The sequence below is a fragment of the Lytechinus variegatus genome, chromosome 2, assembly GCF_018143015.1.
Source record: "Lytechinus variegatus isolate NC3 chromosome 2, Lvar_3.0, whole genome shotgun sequence".
In the NCBI taxonomy this organism is placed as follows: Eukaryota; Metazoa; Echinodermata; class Echinoidea; order Temnopleuroida; family Toxopneustidae; genus Lytechinus; species Lytechinus variegatus.
In genome coordinates this window covers 80,068,875-80,090,239 of record NC_054741.1, presented here as the reverse complement: position 1 = coordinate 80,090,239, position 21,365 = coordinate 80,068,875, and the positions used below count along the sequence as shown (strand labels likewise).

General features: G+C 35.5%; 1 protein-coding gene across 1 annotated transcript; it reads right to left on the bottom strand.

Annotated features, from left to right (window-relative positions):
- Positions 1 to 1,401: 1,401 nt before the first annotated feature.
- LOC121409197 (protein rolling stone-like) lies at positions 1,402 to 20,032 on the bottom strand. The gene is made up of 4 exons (XM_041601050.1): positions 19,215 to 20,032; positions 4,267 to 4,449; positions 3,268 to 3,409; positions 1,402 to 2,578 (listed from the first exon to the last, which is right to left on the bottom strand). The coding sequence occupies exons 1-4, from the start codon at positions 19,314 to 19,316 to the stop codon at positions 2,064 to 2,066; spliced, it is 942 nt and encodes a 313-aa protein (XP_041456984.1). The 5' UTR covers positions 19,317 to 20,032; the 3' UTR covers positions 1,402 to 2,063.
- Positions 20,033 to 21,365: the final 1,333 nt, after the last annotated feature.

Genomic DNA, 21,365 nt, shown 5'->3' with positions numbered 1-21,365 from the left:
TTAAATACATGGGGTAATGTGAATATTATAGAAATGATGATGAAATTTAATAGTAATGACAAGTATAATCATTATGACAATGACGAGCTTTGTGAAGGCGATGGGGAACAGGCAGAGCAGAGAATGATGGAGAAGAAAGAAGGGGGTGATTGAATGAAAGATGAAAGAGTTTAAAAAACCCAGATATAATGCCAAAGGAGGAAAGGTAGTGGATAAGCACGGGTGATTATGACCTTGATTGCGATCATGATTGAAAGATAAACAGTATGATGAAAGGTTACAATGTCGAAAGAGACGATGCTGGTGACGATGAGAAGGATAGCTGTAAAAATTCTATTATATTGTACATCCAATTTTTCATTTTCTAATTCTGCTGTAATGATAGTGAAGCAGTCTAAGAATTGATTCCTCATTAATGTTTTCAGCACATCATAAAAAAAAACTATGCATCATACTTACTCATAGTAAATTTCAAATCTTTAATAACTATAATTGGTAGAAAATATATACATTTACATTAAATGATCCGAGCAAGGCATATTTGCAGTATAGTTTCACTCGATGATATACAAACATGATAAAGGTGAATGTTTCCGTTATAACGGTAAAAATCCTAACTAGTTTAATTCATTAATGTGAGGATATTGATGAGGGAAACAAGTGACGGCTAACAGAATCATCAAATTCCAATTGATATCATAAAAGACCTTTGTTGTACATCTGATGAAGACTTAGTGCTTGACATAGTGGCCCGTATTCTGAAATCGTGTTTCATTTAAACTCTGGTCTAAAGTTGTAGTTTATCTATGGATAGCCAATTATGACAGGTATCCTACTAGTACAAGTTCAATTTAGTTTATCTATGGATAGCCAATTGTGACAGGTATCCTACTAGTACAAGTTCAATTTATCAGTTCATTTGACATCAAAGCATTCATAGCTTTCTGGGAATAACTACTAAAATAGTTTTCTTCATCATTAAAACATGAGGAAAAAAACACGTAAAGGTAGGAAAGAGGGAATGTAAGTATAATTTTGAAATATTTGGCTTTCCATAACTTTAACTGATAGACCATGACCAAAGTGAAACCGGACCTCGGAATACGGGCCAGTGCTTTTCCCTTGTTATAAAGTACATGTATTTCAAGTTAAGTCACGAACTGCCACACATTCATGCAGATCAGTAAAAAAGGATATAGATGCCAATGAATTATTATTATTATTATTATCTCATTATATGTAGAATAAATTTGAGAAAATTTGTTTAATTATTATATAGCACATTATAGCAGAGGCGGATCTTCAACAATAATAAGGTTACCGCACAGGCACAGATTTGCTGCAACCAATGTTTAAGACATTGAATTTACTTAGATGATGATGAATAGATTTTTGTGAAACTGAGGGTCACTATGAACATCGAGTATGACCCAGTGAATTAACAGAGGTTGTCTTCAAAGCATAGCAGATATGACACTTTGCGACTGAGCTTAATTTGAAGTAGATGATTCTAATCCCTCTAGCTTACTAAATACGCCATATAGTATTTTCCAGAAACTAGTATTGGATATGGTTCTCAAAACCTCATCCTACCAATTCGAAAGGGTTACTTGGTGCCTGTAGGTCGAGTTAATGACGAAATTGCCATTTTCATTACACTTGACATATTTGTGATTGCCTCATTTCATTGTTACCTTTAAAAAATATTTAGAATGTTACTTCATAATTATTTTTATGATTATGCACGGACAGTTTGTGCTATTTCAAAGATATTTCGCAGCATTATTATATACACAGAATCATACCCTAAGAGCGTTTACCCTCACTTGATCACGATACCTGTGCCATGCAAACACAGCAATCCAGCGCAAGAGCCATTCTTTTTTTTCTTTGGAAGCTGATCTGCTTTAAGTAGAAGCCATGTAAACTGTTAACTCTTTAGCAAGTATATGTAAACATACAGAGTCATCATTCCGTTACTTATGGTTCGTCTTCTCTTAACTCCAACAACAGAAATTATACAAGCGTTTCTTGTTTCCTAAATTCTATGAATTGTCGGTTGTTCAACAGGGTGACTCGACGAGCCCTTGGACTAAGCCATCTTTCTCGTTTCCGACCAGGTCCAGGTCGGGGTTCATGCCGCATTTGCTGGCCAACCAACATCGAAGTCTGTAAAACCCATACATAATACCCTGAAGCACCAGTAGGGAAAGGATCATCCCGAGTGACACTCCACCAGCGGTGCCTGGCTCGTTGCCGTAATCAAGGAATGGCCAGATATATGGCTCGCCCTCTGCGTTGGTTCCTCCGCAAGCCCAGTAGATGACGGAGAAAAAGTCAAAGATGAGGTCGAAGGCGATCGGGTAGATGAAATGCCAGAAGCGCACGGGTGTGGCTGTTATGAAGAGTTCAGTGAAGCTGAGAAGCATGGTGATGGCATGGACTTTAGCTTTGTTGACGAGATCAGGGTCATTTGGAGTCATGTAAAGAGTCGTCCAGTAGATGATTGTGACTAAGATAGACATTGGCACGGTGGTATTAAAGAGGAACCATTGAATCTTGTAACTCAGTGGTGTTTCTGTTGACAAAGAAAGGATATAAATGAATGAAACTTGTACGAATGCAAACATGATTTTGGCAACTCTTTCATCACAAAAGTAATCAGACGATTTTATGAAATAGGAGATCTTTGCATATGCCTGTGCTCAAAATTCCTCGGGGACTGTCATCTATTTTTCTTTTGTAGAAGATGGCAGACATCCTATTTCACTAAAATAACCGACTCTATGCATGTCGTTGAAATACAGAAGCCTACGGAAGTAACAAACTTTTTAATGACGTCGTATAGTGCACCAGCACTTACGAAAAATGTTCAAGTGAAAACAAACCAGGCAACACAGTAGTCACTACGCTCGCTCGCCGAAGTGTCCAGTCGATCCAGTCATCCCCATACACATTATTTTCTTCTTCCAGTTAAGGAAATTTGATAGCTCGCTTCACGCTTTCGCATATTTTTGACATGCATGATCAGCCCAACATTAATTTAGTAGTCTAAAACCATTGCAACAGTCATCGAAAAACATCCGTGATAGTCCTTAACTGTCAACACCAAAAGCATGGACCCTACCAAAAGTAATAGATTTACCGCGCTTTTCACAGTCCTCGATGTGCCCCCCCCCCCCACTGCTTGGACCGGATTTACACCACTGTTGCACTTTAATATCATAAAGCTATATGTAATAGCTCTATGTTAATATAATTTCATACCATCTTCCTCGTCTTTCTTCTCTGCGATGGTTTCCTTGGGTTTCTTCTTGAACTTCTTGATAAACCTTTGGAAGACACCCTGTTTCTTTCGCTCCTGTTCCTGTTTTAATCGTTCCAAATGATCCTTTCGCAGACTCACGACCTTCAATGAAGATAGATCATTTCTTATATTGGATTATTTTGTTTATAGACAAATAAAAATGAAAAAAAAGAAAACAAATGAATAGCGACAATGAATGGTAAATATGTTTCCTAAAATGATGTTTACGACTTGAGATATCTGAGGAGATGATACAGATAATAGCCGAGCTCATCAGGCATGTCAGGATCAAATAAATCAAACCTTATTCAGCCAGTAATCAGGGGTCGGTATTACTTATATTAATATGCTTTATAGTGAGTATCAATCGAGACTGTATGATATGCTTTTTTTGGAGGAGAACTCAAAATTTTATTGCGAAAGAACAATTTGATACACCCCACCCCCGCAAAAAATAAAAATAAATAATGGCCATCATTGTATGCACTAAAACGTCCATGCCTATTAGGATAACGATGTTCACTACCGCTAGCACTACGATCTTATCATCATCGTAGTCGTCATCATCAGTGACCATCAATTTATCGCCGCTCTCATCACTCATGATTGTCGTGATAGTCAGCATAATCACTATCATCGTCACCATAATGTTTATCAATTGTCGCTCTAATGACCTGTGTGGTCGACTTGATCGTCACCATCATAACCACCACCAACATCAACATCAGGATCGTTATCATTATCATCATCATCATCATTATCATCATCATCCTTATCATCATTATCATCATCATTATCATCATCATCTTCTTCTTCTTCATCCCCATCCTCATCAACACCATCTTCACCATCATCATCTTCTTCGTCATCGCCGTCATCATCATCCCCATTATCATCCACCACCACCACCACCATCGTCATCACCATCATCATCATCATCATCATAACCATGCACTCACCAGGTTAGCAGTAGCGACGGCGAAGTAGCAATCAAATGCAAAGTTCTCCCATGTGGAGAGATAGATGAAATGGCGGCTGCCATTCTTGGCGATCCCACACACCAAGTCGTATATGAAGTAGGAGATGACGTAACAAGTGGAAACGATCCGGTAGCTGAGGAAGAACCAGACTGGAAGACGCCACTGCAGGGGAGAGGGGCGAGAAATGTAAAGATGTGTTAGGATAAAGTCAGGAAGAAATTGTGCTTTAATTTGGAAAAAGAAACATTACTTCAAAGAGAATGAATAATAGATTTTATGCACTTTTAGGGATTTCAATGATGATTTCTTTTTTTCTATCTTTCGGGTTATCGCGCATACAAAAAAATTAACGGGCGAACTGACAGACAGACACCGAGCGTGATTCCATAATACGTCCCCAAGGACGGGCGTATGAAAATGAAATATTGTATAATTCAAACAATAACAAGGAAAAGAATAAGTGAGTGTGGGACATCATTGATTCTCTCTGTTGCATGTGACTAAACTGTGCATATAACTATTTTGAGACTATATTGATTCAAATCAATATTTTTCTGAGGTGACCTTTAATCAGTTGTCCTGTAAACGACCATACAAGTAATAAGAAAGGTATATTATCTAGGGCAAAATGCAGGAAAGATTATTGGTAATGTTGAGGATCGATGATTCATCTTGAATCTCTCATAAGTACCAATAAAGTTAATGGCACCCTGGGATCCATTGCTGAATCGTCGATATACCTTCATAAATTTTGACACTTTTTGCATGACACTTTACGGAAATGCTCCAATATCCTAAGACCATATACTGAAGCCAAGCGGAGAAGCGTTACATCCTCTGCAGGTTAATCAATTAGGTGGCTGGAAATTGATTGAGTGTGCTATACTTCGCAAGCATCCTCAGTTATTATTTGAGAAGTTGCCTTGGTATGATCTATGTTTGAAATATTACAGAAAGAATGTGTAAAGATGTTGATAATGTTGAAAAATGAAAAATTTTGAACACTATAGATTTACCGATTATGCATGGTCGTGTGACTTTTTCTTGTCTCATTATATCGTATTTTTCTTTTTACTATTTATTCTTCTTTCCATATCACAGTAAACTATTTTTTTTAATGTTATCTAAAGTGTCATTACTCTTTAGGAACAATACTTTAATATCATGGTATATTACAGAACGCAACTTATTTTCCCAGGGTAGCGAGGTATGATCTGTTCCCCAGCAGGCCCCCTGCATAACACAATAATCAGCATCCTTCTCCATTCTAATAAGTCGGGCGCCTGACAATGAAACAGATGGTCCCATTTTTAACATGTTTGGTATGGCACGACCGGGGATCGAACCCCTGACCTCTCATTCGTAATGCTCATTCGTAATGCACTGAGACCATGTTTGAATACTGTCTTCATATTTCGACATATAAGACTCAACCTATTTCATTCCCACTGGACCACTCAGTTAGACCAGTATAATTTTAACTGGTAACTCTGGAAATTGGAATATCTGTTTACTGGTCTAACTGGTCATACTGGTCCAGTTAAAATTTTATTGGTGCATGCAGTTAAAAATTGTTTTCTGGTGGTTGTTACTGGTCTCACTGGTCTTCATGGTATCCAATTTCAACTGCATTTTACTGGTATTTTCTACTGGTCCTGGTCCTCAAACTGGTCTTCGTACTGGTCTTGCTGGATCAATTTATTACGTGTGTATGTGTGTGTGTGTGTATTTGAGTTTTGTCAGACGTGTATCAATCGGATATGATTATTTACGTCTTGGACCGACCTTTAACGTCACCATCCGAAAGACGTGACCAGGGCTCGAACCTCTGCATCAATTTGTAACTTCCCCACAGCTTGGATTACAGGCGCACGCCACAACGCCCAATTACATGCATTTGGTTTGTTATATACCATGGTCAGTGAAATGTGATGGAAAAGATGGTTAGTAAATTAATCTTTTGCTGTTATTTTAAATGTGATGTATGAAATTACACATTTTCATTGTGCATTAGTTCACACACTTATTTAGAAAGTTATTAAACAATGATTAGTGTCATTGCAAGGACATATTCCATTCTAAATCCTGATTTTCTTTTAAAAAGAGGAAATATGCAAATGAGGAAAACCACGTGATCAGCATCATCAGAATTACTGGTCTTGACCAGTTCAATTTCATACAATGAATTACTTTAGACCAGTCGACTCTATCAGAGGAATATATCTTGCTTTGATCTCAATTATTTAAAAAAGGAAATAATTATTTTAATGATAATGTTAATACTTGATAATTATGATCATATTAATAATAATAATAATTACAGTATCAATAACTATGATAACAGTAATGAGAATGATAACAACAATGATCATAATATTCATAATAATTATGATAATTATATAAAAAGAATGATAACAATGATAAATAATAACGGTAATAACTTTTTCTGAATTGCAAGATTCATTTTCCATAATCCTTCATGTGATCTGACTTGAAATAATGTAATTATTTATTGGACCAGTACAACACCAGTTTGATGAAAAACAATTTAACTGGTATTACTACTTTGTTTGAACTGGTCTCCAGTTGATTTTTACTGGTCCAGTTAAAAATCAACTGGTCCAGTAAACATATATTGATAACCAGTAAAAATCTATACTGGAAACCATTTCTTGGACCAGTAGCATTATAGTTTGATGAAAAATAATTTAACTGGTATTACTAATTGCTTCAACTGGAATGCAATTGTTGGAACTGGTCTCCAGTTGATTTTTACTGGTCCAGTTAAAATTCAACTGGCCCAGTAAAAATATACTGGAAACCAGTAAAAATATACTGGAAACCATTAAAAAAAATACTGGTCTAACTGGTTTTTCCTTCTGGGTTGATAGGTTTCATTTCATCTGTTCTCTCTTTTTAAAAGGAATATTTTATCGAATATTCATGCTGTTGCAGGTGTACAGCTTTCCCGTTTTCTTGTCGTTTTATTCTCTAGATTTTCCAAATTTCCTTTTTATCATTTTCCTCTATCAAAATTAATTCCGTTGCTAATTTAATCGATTATAATACACAACATTACTTTTCATATCCCTATTTATTTCCATTGTTCGATTCATGAACATGTAATAGTCAGTTAATTGGAATATATTCATTTAAGGTTGAAGGTAGGTGATTTTACAGCCAATCATTTTCTATATTAGGATGCGGATATAGGCTAATTTGCATGAGATTTCAGAAATTGAACGTCCGGAGGAAGGGATAGGTCTACACCATGTCCACGCTGTCTGCTTTAAGAGGTACTCGGGGCTGAAAATAATCATATTCAAATAAATAGAGTAAAATTCAATGAGCAAAACACTGAAAATTTCATCAAAATCTCCTTACAAATAACGAAGTTATTGCATCTTAATATTTAACCATATGATTTTGAAAATATTTAAACGGGCCTTTACACGGCGTCATGAATATTCAACAGATGCGCTCAAGATGTTATGTCCCCACCCTCTCTTTACATGAAACCATATTTCCATACGTGCGTGTATGTCTCTATAGGAAAAAAATAAGTTGCAGCAATAAAGGTGTTTGTTCTTGGTCATGTTGGTGGTCCAAATTATAAATAAATATCATTATCTTATGAAAAACAAAATGACTAAGGATATGACATCATCAACTAGCTCAATGCATATTCATGAAGATATGCATAACCGACCTAATGCAGACCTTTGAAATGTCAAAACTTTGTTACTCCTCAGCAGATTTCGATGAAATTTTGTTTGTCTGGTTTTACTTTATCTGTTCAAACCATATTATTTTCAGCCTTTAGTATAAGGCCTGAACCCGGACCTAAATGGTTTTGATATCTTATAAACCTTGCCTGAATTACATCGTGATTTTACAAAGGGGGCAACACAACTGATTTACCACAAGCTGTACGTCCAATGAAAACGAAGGAAACCAATATTTCATATATTTTTCGTGAGAAAAATATTCGATCAGTGACAATAAAAATACTATATGCTTTCACAACTAATAAGCATTTCAATCATACTTTTGCATAACATTTTCGGAACTATTGTGTTTACTAATGCACATTCCTATATAGAGAACCTAATTAGCATGATTAGGTTACCTTTAAACTGCAAATGAATTGTTATTTCAAGCAACATACTTTTTATTTTCTCTGATGTGAAATTCGTGTTCTCTCTTCTTCGATACAACCTGTACATACATATCAAGAGAAAAATCCCATGATTTAGCTGCGTTTCTTTTAATTTTCTAAGGGAAAAAATGATAATAGAATAAATAATAATTCTGACAACGATAAAGAGATGACCGCGAATGAATATTTTTCCCTCAAGTAACGAACAATATGATGAAAATCTCTACCACCTGAACTCAATTCAATCCTCTCTAAGACAGAAATAGAAGATGACTAATTTCAAATCTGCTCATGGGCAAAAATCTTGCTTTCCTGAGAAACCAGTGAGCTGAGGTTAGATGTTGGATGAAAAACCCCAGGAAGTTTGTGGTTAAGGGGAAAGGGAAAAAAGTTGAAATATATTAAGGAACTAGATTATTTAATGTACAATTAGGAAAATAATTGCGTCGTTTTTATTTACTCGCGTACCTAGGAATTTATTTTAAACGGCTGGGAGGGGGGCAAGGCAAGGGAGCGAAACAAGGGATCATGAAAAGAGTGTGGACCGGGATAACCCTGTCCAAGGTAAAGCTATTTTTAACATTGCGTGGAATTTGAATTGTCTGTAACATAAAATGCAGAGTAAGAATTAGGAAGACAGGTATAGGCATACAACAACCTGGAGGGAGGTTTTTGGCATGTGAGGGAGCGTACTGATTACCCGGAGCGATTATTATTATTATGACAATGTACTATAGGTCAATGCAGTGAAGGGGCGAATGAAGGCTATGTGTTTGAGACGGAGCGTAATGACCTAACAGCATTTTTATTTATTTGTACTCCAAAAAGGTTTTTTTAAAAACGGACACAAGACCTTAAAATGAAAGGTGCATTTTTTTAAGTTTTCGCCGATGAAAATGAAAATAATCACTTTGAAGCAACAAGATTATATAAATTACGAAAATCCAGTAAATTGATTATATTCCTAGATGACGTATTAGGTATAGCGTAGCGATACAAGATTATTCGACTGTTCTTTTTTTTCCAGTGAAACTTCAACTCGTTGAGACCACAACACATTTTTTCTTCGTATTATACTTGTCTTTTTTTAAATAAAAAAGGGAGAAGTCACGCCCCGCCCATGGCTACTTCAGTGTTTATTTTACCGATCTACTATCATGTTAGAGTCAAATCGGACTAGAATTGTTTCAATAATCATGAATAGAATAGAGCAGTGATATCATCGGCGGTGTACCGGGTGGGGCGTGTCTCTCTCCTCGATTTTCAAATTGTGTTCAACATAATTATGAAAGAGCCCCCCCCCCCTCCCGACCAAACATCTTACGAAATTGCTGCCTATGAGTGATATTAATACATATTTCACTGATGCCAATACGACAAACCTGCCTAAGTGCTCATAACCGATACAAAATAGCAACTCGACATTTAACTTGGAAATCGTATATGTTACTGAAATACGTCATAATAAGGACCCCCTGCGGGCATATCGACTTGTAAATGACGACAACATATCAATTTGCCATCATATGCAGGCTCGACTTAAAAAACAGCATTGAAGTCGAAGTTGCCAAAAAAATTTGGTCAGAGAAGTTACAATAATTAGCTCCTTTCCTTACGTCCAGGACAGGTAATAGGTTTCCTGATGACTGATATGGTGATATAATATAAAGAACGGAATGAAAAAGTAACATTCAGCTCCTCTTTAAGAAAGAGTCTCTTCCTAGTGTTACAAAAAACGGAACCGGATATTCTCACAGGGGAGGGGTGGTACAAGAACTCTTCGATAAATGATCAATTGGTAAGAAAATTAAATCGAAGGGGGTCATCTAACATATTTTTAAGGTTATAATCTGTAAAGCATTAAAAAAAAGTAAAAAAAAAAAATAATCAACCAATCCAAAGAGCATGCCAAGAAATGCACAAAATTAATGGGAAAATGAAGGTGCCCTCGGATTAGAATGCAACCCGTAATAAACAGAAAAAAAATTAGAAGGGAATGACCTTTACACAGAAGTATTCATGGGATTGATGTATCGATAGACCAACGAAGAATGTTTGACGGTTTATCTACAATGTTATGTTGATAAATTTGAACTATCATTTTATAATAGCATACAAATATTAATTTTGAACGGTCGTCTTCCGGTATTTTCTTTTTACAAAGTATATGGAAAAGGGGAGTGAGGGAAGAAGAGAGAGGGAAGAAAAAAAGAGGGAGGGTAAGGAAGAGAGAGATAGAAAAGGTTGCGCGTGTGTGTGTGTGTTAGGGAGAGAGGCAGAGATAGTAAAAGAGAGAGATATCATGAAGGGCGTTTATCGTATTAAAAATTATGCCTTTGGGCAAGGAGATCCAACCCTTATATTCAATGCATCCCAACTATTTAGGGACTGCACGTGACGACAATTGCCACAATGAAAATTACCCAAAATAGGTTTATAGATCTCGAATAGATCCTTGACCTTAACGTTCTACTGACCGATATCGATCAACACTTTCAAAACACGAGAAAACAAAACTTGTTTGGACTCTATGAAATAAGATTACACGAATGTCAAAGAATTAGGATATTGTAATATCAACGATGGTAAAGTGGTTGGACGTAGTTACTTGAATCAATGGTGTTGTTGCTTATGTTTTGAGGCCCAAAGGAAAGAATATCCGCAATAAATGTCAAATATAAATGATATGGATGAAACTTTGTTATTTTTCCATTCTTTTTTAACCCTTTCCATGAGGGAGGGGTGGCGTGCAGCCAATCTGTGCAAAGATAGGTGACAAAAACTGTCCCCATTCACGTGCATGACGTGAGGATATATTCGAAATGAACAGATAAGCAAAAATGGCGGACGTCGTCAGACCATGCATCCTATGTTCATGATAAAGGTTTGTTTAGTTACGATAGTCATCGGCGTGACACCATTTTCGCAATTTTGACTACAATCTATTTCCTTTCTACTAGCTGGCAAAGAGACAGTGAAATGAGGTAAAGGTAAAAAACGTAGAAAACACGAGAGAGAGAGATAATGTTTTCACCTAAGCCATGAACATGTTTTAAGCTCTAGTGCCATGAATCATAAGGATGAAGGGAGCGAAATCCAGTTTGTATTTGGTATTTCATGTTGAATAACTAAATCGGCCCCTCGTTTTGACCCCTTAAACCAAAATGATTAATTTTCCCTTAATAATAATAATAATAATATTAACTAACTAGCATTTAGTACTCTCTCCATAGTTAACTATATCACAGCGTTTACAAACGAGTTTAAAACAAAAGTACATAATAATTACAATACAAATACATGCAAAAGAAATTAATCGGAAAAGAGGTATGTTTTTAGAAGTTTCTTAAATTGATCTGAAGAGTTTGATGATTTAATGAAAGTGGGGATGTTGTTCCATTCTTTAGAAGCAGTAACACTAAATGTGCGATCACCTGTTTTTGTTCCCTTGAATTGGCCTGAACATGATGTGTTATCTGAACACACATAATGTTAGATAATTTGCTCCCATTCCCCATGAACTGCAATCTGGCAGTTTTCATCATTTTACATTGGCATGTCGGTCCGGTCATTGTGACGTAAGTCGTCAAGATGTGGCGTCAAGATTTCGGATGTCATATCTACTCCTGAAAATGTCACCATCGTGAAAGATGAAACGCTTTGTTATGAAAACTGGGAATTGTGACCAACTTATAGGGTAAGTTTATTGTGAAATAGCAGAAAAAATAATTTAAAAATATTGGCGAATGTTTGAGAAAATTCCATCAAATAATAAAAAAAAGAATATCAGAATTTTTATTATTGGATTTTTGACGTCATATGCGAGCAGCTTTTTTACATAATCGTATGGTAAACAAAAATCAATGAAATGTCATTTTTCTCAGATAAGTTAAAATGTTTTTTTATTGTGCCTTCAGTATATCAATAAACAACTTATTTCAGACCCACTCCTAAAAAGAAAATGAAAAATAAGTCATCACGAAATATTTAAAAAAGGTAAATTTTTGCATAACATATTACATAACATAAAGGGCAGCTGCTTGTTTATGACGTCAACAAAAAAGAAATTATAATAACTTAATCTTCAATGGATTTTCCTCAAACCTTCACCGATAATTATTCGCACACTGCATGTGTGTATGTTGGAAAGCTCTGATTACGTCCTATCTTGTTCCTATTGGAAGCGATGTGGCTTATACTGTGTAATGTGATATAGATTTGACGAAATGCCTTTAAAGTCCTTTCCACATTATGCTGCTAATTTACTTTTTGTGGTCTCTATCTCTTCTGAGATGTTTCATGTCATGATATTTCATACTTATTTTGTAAATATATATTTCAATAGAATGATACCCCGGTCATACTTACAAGAAAATTGATTCATCCAAGCCTGCAAAAGTACCAGCGTTTCAAAAGTTGCAATGAGATGCTTAAATCAATGTTACATTACCTTGATGTGAATCGATTTTTCTCTAATAGTGATACTCATCATAAACGCTATAGGAACATCATGAAAATAGAAAAGTTATGCAGGTTTCTTTTCCGTGATAAATAGAGCAATAATATAGGTATTTAATGAAAGCAATAATTTCAAAATTGATTCATTGCCCTTGTCTGAGATCAACCAATCATACACTATGAGACATTCTAGCACTTTAAACATTTTTTTTCTTAATTTCATTTCTTTTTAAATTCCTTATCAAGTTCCTTCAGAATATCATAATGTCGTATTACCATCGCCATCATGCTCTCGGTTCGATGGAAATTTGAAAGAGCAAAGAAGAAGAGTTTGATGGCCCAAGGAAACATTAAAACTCTCGCCAGAATTATATAGATTAAAATGCATACCGCAGAGTTGGCTGATGTCATAATGGTTCACAATATATTTTCATTTTACGACCACCATACCTTACTAAAAATACTCCCGAATCTGAGAAATCACATTTTGATTGACTATTTTTCATTATCAGACAGGATAACCTGTGCTAAGCATGTTCTAAACTTGGCCTCACTTAACTTATATTTCATAAACTTCTGACAACCGCAAGTCCAATGGCCTGGTAAAAGGATTATAGTTCTTCTGTGACCAAGCAATGATTTTCAGCCAGTGGACAGTGTCGCTATAATTTAATTCAACAACTCCTCCATAATTCCAATCAAGGATTCACAAAGTGAGGTTTTTTCCCTCAATTTTTTAAAGTGTCTTCACTTGACAGAATTACACCACATTGTTGAACATCATTTTTTAATCAGAGAAGAAACTGTCTCAAAATAACGAAGTATTCTGAGCAATATAGGACCCTTTTAATAAAGCTAAACATTGTGCCTTTCATCTCTGATTTGGTGGAAAATTTGCAATGATCTTTTTCTCCCAATGATATTCCCTCCGCGAAGCCCATTTAAAATAGTGATTGATTTAAATTATATATAAACGAATAGCAACATTCCGAATATTATGTTCGACTTGTATCTTATGGCCAGATGAAACAGCCTCTATTATGGAGTGATTTTGTGTGTTTTGCTTTTTTATTTTTTATTTTTATTTTTTTAATTATCATTATCATTTATCTATTATTTATTTGTTTATTTATTTATTCATTAATCTGTTTATTTTCATTATTATTATTATTTTTTTTTTTTTGGGGGGGGAGCATTCCGTCATTCCTGATCAACTGTTACTTATCATTAATGATGATGACACACCTACATTGGCCCTTACCCCCTTCCATTTACCCCATGGTTTCAGTTTTAAACTTTCAGTTCATGTATAATATGGCTTGGTGCCCCCAGGCTTGGTGCCTATTAAAGAGCACTCCAGTATTTTTTTGTTCAGCTTCAAATATCGACTATGCATGGAAATTGGAGGAAGTTTGAGCGCGGGAGACTTGATCCATCGAGGGTGTGCCGATGTGTGGTGCTCTGTCACCTATATCGTCTGATGACTCAAACATGAAGATGAACTATCTATCCAGTAAGATAACACCTGCCAATCAGTATGTACTATATGTCTACAGTTCCAGATCCTGGTGAGAAGGGACAGGGGAGGGGGGAGGAAGGGGACAACGGGGTGCTTATTTAGCCCGTTACACTTTCAATGTTCACCGGCTGTGACCTAAGATATTCCGGTCATAGAGACTGAATATTACAGAATTAGATTACTCTAGGGTGTAAAATAATGGTCTGACTTACTTTATAGCATTTATAGCAAGTCCAGATTGACAAGAAAAGAGGAGAGGGCGAAAGAATATTGAAGTAAAAGTTTATAAGGGAGAAGTTATCGCGAGAGGAGGGTAGATGAAAGTCGCAGGAATACGGAAGGGAAGGGGAAAGGGGGAGGTATCGAGGCTAGACATGATGTAAGAGAACGGTTTAGAACGGGAGGGGGTATCACTGATCTACATGACTTCCACAAGTTCTATTTTAGGTATATATCACTGAGGTCAAAGTTGTTTTACAATACACGTTCAATTCGTCTGTATTGGCTTAACAGTACAGAACGCCTATATATTTATCGAGAATTAAAAACAAAGCATTTGACAGAGTGATTATTTTACAATATAATAAATAGGCCTACACAAATGAATGAATGATAAATATCAAAGGCTGACTGGTAGGAGGACATAAAGAAAGTAACAATCTCTGATAGAAAACAGAATGATTATTATTGGTAACTGTAATCCCTATACGAAAGTCTAGAGGGGGAAAAATCGAAATTAAACTTCATTCGGGCAAGCCGGGCAGGGTCCTCTAAAATGAATAAATATTCAATTTAAAACAATAGATCTTTCCCTGGGAAATGCGAGAAGGATCGATAATACCTTTTTGGTATTTTTTTAGAAAGAGAAATATACTTCACGCTAAGAACAGTGCGAATTTTATTTCAACATCTTTCCTAAAATCAAAATTATTATCTATTTCTTTTTCATGTTTTTACTATTCTTGCCATCAGCCTTTTTCGATGCTGAACAATACGAATTTGGCTTTCTCTATATCTTTTGTAAAAAAGACCCCTGATTCACATATAGTCACTATTTGTTGGTGGATGTTATTTCAATATTTTAATGATTGAATGGAAACTTTGATAAACCTAAGTCCGAAAGCATTTTTCAATATACTGATTTGAAACTTTCTTTTTGGATACAAAATGACCTATCATTCTGAAACACAGACATGTAAAATTTGAGCCAAAATTACACAATTCTAGTATTTGACTAGATCCAATTTTACCACCTAACACAAATGTTATCTTTGTATAAAAAAATGATAAAAACATTAAAGAATTTAAAAATGTATTTGACACGAAAATTGTTAATATTAGCTTGAGTGCTGATGCCGTATGGTTACCAGGTCTGTAAAACCCAAGTTGCAATGAAGCATTGTAAGTCTGGAAATAGATCCACAATAATTTCTTATCAGATTTATGGTGGTGTTTTGAAAGTTTACCAGTTTCAGCACGTGAATCCGGAACCAGCCAAAAATAGACTGATTTATTTTAAGCGGATTGTGTCACTCATGAGTACAGGGGAAATACTATTTATTTCATCGGCAAGATTTCAAATCTTATAACTCAACGTCATGTGTCTCATTATTTGAGTAAAATAGGTATTGTTCCATAAGATGATATTGCTCACATAGTAAATAAAAAAAATGTATTCAATCATGTCTTTATATTATTTTATTACTTTTGAAATTTCTCCCGCCATTTCCCCCCATCATTGGATAAGAGATTCGTTTCAGTTTACACATGTTACACGCATCGTTTCGTTATAATTTCTTTACTTTCAGCGTCTTCTATAAATGATACAAGAGCTCTATATCATGATGTTAAAATACTTTGTTAGAGCAATTTCATTTCATTTCACGCCATTTTTTCATATTTCTCGTTTGACATTTGTTTCACAGAAAAGAAAGCAACAACAATAATAAATAATATGAAACTACAGACAAATAAAAAAGTATACTATTATTATGATACAATCAGTCAAGTAATAATTTAAGTCAAAGAAACGTAAAACCAAGCCTGTAGAACTGCGGGGCCCTGCAATCACATAACATTTCTACCTTACCATGAACTAACCCTTATTTACAAATTGAAGTATAAATTTTACAATGGAAATATAATCAGTACAGTTTTTCTTCTGTCACTTTACCAAATGAAACCGTAAAGCAGCATGTCTTAGTTCTGATTTCGTCAAATTTATTTCGATATTTGGTCGATTTTTTTCAATCTTTAATTCCACTCTGGAATTTGGAACCCTCCGATTTAAGAGTTTAAGCATGTTAAAGCTCCTTTATGATTTTATTGTTTTTTAGCTAGTTCGTCATTGAAGATATTCTCCAGAAATCACCTTACTGGCAATCTATCCTCACTCTTTATATACTGTACGTATTATAAAAAAATGTAGCGTAATAGATATGTATTTCATTATCTGATGAATTTCTTGTAACCTTGGGCCAAACTTCATCGCACATGATTGGTCTGTGGCATCTATTCATTTTTTTATATAACAAATTATGATGTAAACACTGGAAGTTGGCACCCTCAGTTCTCACCATACATTAATACTACAGTTAAAATCAATTACTATTTCATTTTTCCTTACACTGTTACAAATATAAATAATCTTTACGTCCAGCTACAATTGGAAACCAATCATGGCCTTTACTCCAAATTCAAAGGTTGCAATTCCGACAATTCCGAAATAGGTAACTAATTCTCCAATTAAGAAAATCATATTCGTTTATATTTTCAGAAAATTTGCCAAATGCGATTTTTTCCCCCCAAAAAAACTGGATCATGTAGATAAGTCGCAATGCAGAGGCCTAATACAGCACAAACTACATGGCCTGGTGCATGGTGTTTCATAAAGCTGTTCGTAATGCCCCTTTCACGATTGGTGATGCGACTGCTTACAACCGTTGCGATTGTGTGCAACATATATTGTGACATGATCGTAAACGATCGCACTAGCAATTATTGTGAAAGCCCCTTAAAGTTACGCACAACTTTACGCACGACTGAAACATGTTCTTAGGTCATACATCCATTTTATATTCGATATCACATAGCACAATCATCAACAGTCGTGCGTAAAGTCATTCGTTAAGAACAGCTTTATGAAACACGCATCTGAACCTGTATACCAGGGGAGCGTTTCATGAAAGGACTTGTCGGACGTTTTATCCGACAAGTCCTGTTTTATCCGGCAGTTACCATGGTAACAATGCCTCTCAGCCAATCAAAATCAAGGAAAGATGTCAGATCTGACAACTTGTCGGACAAAAATGTTGATGAAACGCTCCCCAGGTTTTTTTTTTCGCGCCAAGATAACGTGGTTTTAATGATTCAGAATGAACATTGTCTTGAGTCAGACGACAACTGTCATGGTAACACAACCCTGGGAATAATGTTTTTCAACATTTTAGAACAGAGGTTCCAACTAAACTTTGAGAAACTCTTCCTAAGCATCATTTAAAGTGTTGAAAATTTTCCATGAAATAATTTCTCCAACAATCAATATTATTGGCGGAGTGTGAGCTGCTGTACCAAGGAATTTGACTGGCTGAGATAAAAACAAAAAGGATCTTGTCATTAAAATATTTATCATCAATAACAATATTACAAGAAAATGAGGAATGGTAAACAAATAGGAGATGTAGGGTACGAGGAAGAAGGTAGATGGATAATAAAAGAATACTATACAAAAGAAAATAATCATCAAAAGATGACGGTGTACTTCTGATTGTTCTACTGAAAAAAAATGAAGAAGCAAGATCGGAAAATAGAGTTGTCGAAAGTGAAGAAATCTATCTCAAATATCACCATCATCCATCAATGGCGTTGATCACGTGATTGTTTTGTTAAATGATTCATTTTAATCCTCTTCACAAGTTTGATGTAGGGCCTATAGTTGGTTATAGGCTTATAGATGGATGAATGTAATAATGAGTGCAATGTCAGTGGACATGAAATAGAAACAAAGTGACCTCTAATCAATTGTGTAAATTCTGTAAACATATAAAATTTACATTTATAAAATTTACATTTAAGTATGACATTAAATGACCCATTGTATTTTTTTTTACAAAAGTAAGAAATTAACATGATTAAGACATCTAAAACATTTGAAAATCATGATTAAGGAATGTAATATCAAGACATGACAGTGGACTATTCATTAGATAAGCCTAAGTTTAAAGTATGTGCTATCAAGCGTAGTCTGGTAACTTAAAGGACAAGTCTACTCTAACAAATGATGGAACTAATGGCATCACTTACTATTTCTTTGTATTTTCTTATATAAAATATGTATTTCCTCCTCATTGTCATGTGAATCAAAGTTTTATTTCATCCTGAACATGTGGAATTACCATTGTTTAACATTTTATGGTTCAGTCAAGTTCGTCCTTATATGTCAAATCTGTAAGAATTGATATATTGTATAATTCAAACAATAAGAAAACAAAATAATGAGTGAGGGACGTCATCGATTCTCTCATTGGCATGTGGCAAAATTGTGCACTATTTTGTGAAAAATATGCGAAACTTTGAAATGTCACAACTTTCTTATCTTACGTCCGATTTTGATGAACTTTTCAGCATTATGCTTGTCTGATTTCTCATACTGATTCAAATCAACATTTTTCTAAGGTGGACTTAGCGCTATAGTATCAAGAGTAGTTTCGTTAACCAGAACTATAATAATACAAAGAAGTAGGTCAAATTCCATATTTATGAACAAATGAATCAGAGTGATCTTGAACTTACTTGTGGCTTGTAAAAGACCTTAGGATTCTCGTGTTTCAAACCAAACCAAGATTTCTTCACAGGAAACTTCTTGGCAGCAAAAACTTTAATAACAGCTTCCATATTGGCTGGCAGAGTTAAGTACAGTCCTTGAAGATCATAAAACTCCCTGATCAGGCCGTCTTCATTCCGAACCTAGACCATCAAAGATAAACCGTGTTCCAGTTTCAAGTAATCTTGATAGATGGTCCACAAAAGTACACTTTCGATGATCCTCCAAGCTCTCAACAGGCTTTCCTAGTGTGCATGGAATTAAATTGAAATCCTTCGGTTGGAGTGAGAAGAAGAGAAGTAGTCAAGGCTCACATCGTATTCAGCTCGGATTCTGGTTAAGCGTGTTAAGCAGGTAAGTAGCAAAAGGAATCAGGTTCAATTAACGCCTCCTAACCTTCACCTCTCAAAGAATGAATGCCTCGTATATCACGTGCTTCGTGGACAGTTATGGCCCTTGTGAAGCCGTGGATAGATGCCGTTCATATCACAGGCAGAGGTGTGCTCGTATCGTGTTAATCCCCCTTGCTAATTCTTAAATCACTCCACCTGGTAGACCGGACGGGTATGCAGCAATGGGAGCTCACTTTCTTTGTAATGGCGGTTCAATCAACGGCTTGACTCTCCAGGCCTCTATACATCCAAAGATTAATCGCAAAGTAAATGGGGGAAACTTGGGGTGAAGTAATAGAATGTGTGTCTCTTGAATAAAACAGTAGCACTTGTAGGAAGTAGTGGGTGCCCTCAACTATCCTCCAGAGATTGTGGTCGGGGAGAATGAGCATCCCGGTAAACCACCATAACCCATTTATATCCAACTACACCCCCTCTCAGATTATATAGGAGATTGTACCTATTTTATACTTTCAGAGTTGAACGTAGCCTCCTGGACAGTCCGCGCTGGGTGAATTACTCATCGGTCAATCCTCGGCTTGATTCATGACAGGATTAAAGAACAACTGGTCGAAGAGACTACTTGGAGATGATGGAAGTGACTTTGGAAAATATTACCCACTTCGTACCCCCAAAACGGTTAGTTCTAATTTGTTCACTGGTGTTTGGATGAATTCCATGTCTACCATGCCAGGCTAGGTTTGAGATTGATTTTAAATCCATCTAGTTCTGAAAATAGCTGCTCTTCTAATCCCCTCAATTATTCCTGGTTGTGTGAAAAATGACATTTCAAGCCAAGCTTTATCCTTTCGCTTCAATCATTTGAACAGAGATCTAGGTCTCAATGAACAATAGGATTCCTCATCATTTCTACAGAATAGTTCATAATGCAAATTCTTAATGTGGGTTTAGATTTAACCATTGTTTATTGAACTGATATAGGAGTAGATGAATAAATGACTAGGGTTGAGGTCAGTAATGTTTCAACGTAATTATTTTTTAGTCAAAGCTCTTTTTTTTTCATTATTTATTTTGAACGATATCCCCCGATGTCACATGATCAAGAACCCTGGTTGGTCAATTTAACAAATAACTTTGACGCCATGATACAGGTCCATTTAACTTAGCGGACAGAAGAGACTGCAAAGCAGAGACGTGAAATCAGTAATCTTCTGAAGAACTGATTTTATTTTTATTGTAGAGAAAACCAAACTGAGAAGTCGAACTAAAAATCTTGATACTTACCAGCTGCCCATATTAACAGTAGTATAGCTGTATGGTGTTTTAACAGGGGATTTTTAAGGGGCACCAAAACAAATTCTGGAGTAGTCCTAATTGAATATTTTTCGTACACCTTAGCTTTATTCTCTTAAAAAGATAGAAATCTCATAAGCCCTAAATAAATAATGCAACCACGAAGTCTAGACCTGAAAGTTAAACATTTTCAGCGTTGTTTTTGTAACGGAATGGATTATTCGATTCAGAAAATAACCGAGAATCTTTAACTGAACAGCTATCCATCCAATCACGACGTTAGGCTGTACAACCTTTTTTATTGCACCGATTCTACGTCTCCAAGGTGATTCTTTTATGTGTGACGGTGTGTGTGTGAGGGGGGGGGGAGAATTGATTTCTTGACAGAATCTAACGGTTGATCGATTGATTTCATTTTTTATTTTCTTCAGAGTTTGATTATGAATGAATAAAACAAAACCCTATTTCCAATAA

Excerpts from the sequence above, each read along its gene's own strand:
- LOC121409197 (XM_041601050.1), bottom strand. The coding sequence starts at position 19,316 with ATGGAAGCTGTTATTAAAGTTTTTGCTGCCAAGAAGTTTCCTGTGAAG. Across the intron at positions 3,410-4,266 it reads CCGTCGCTACTGCTAACCTG|GTCGTGAGTCTGCGAAAGGA; the intron begins GTGAGTGCATGG and ends TCTTCATTGAAG. Across the intron at positions 2,579-3,267 it reads GAAGAAAGACGAGGAAGATG|AAACACCACTGAGTTACAAG; the intron begins GTATGAAATTAT and ends CTTTGTCAACAG.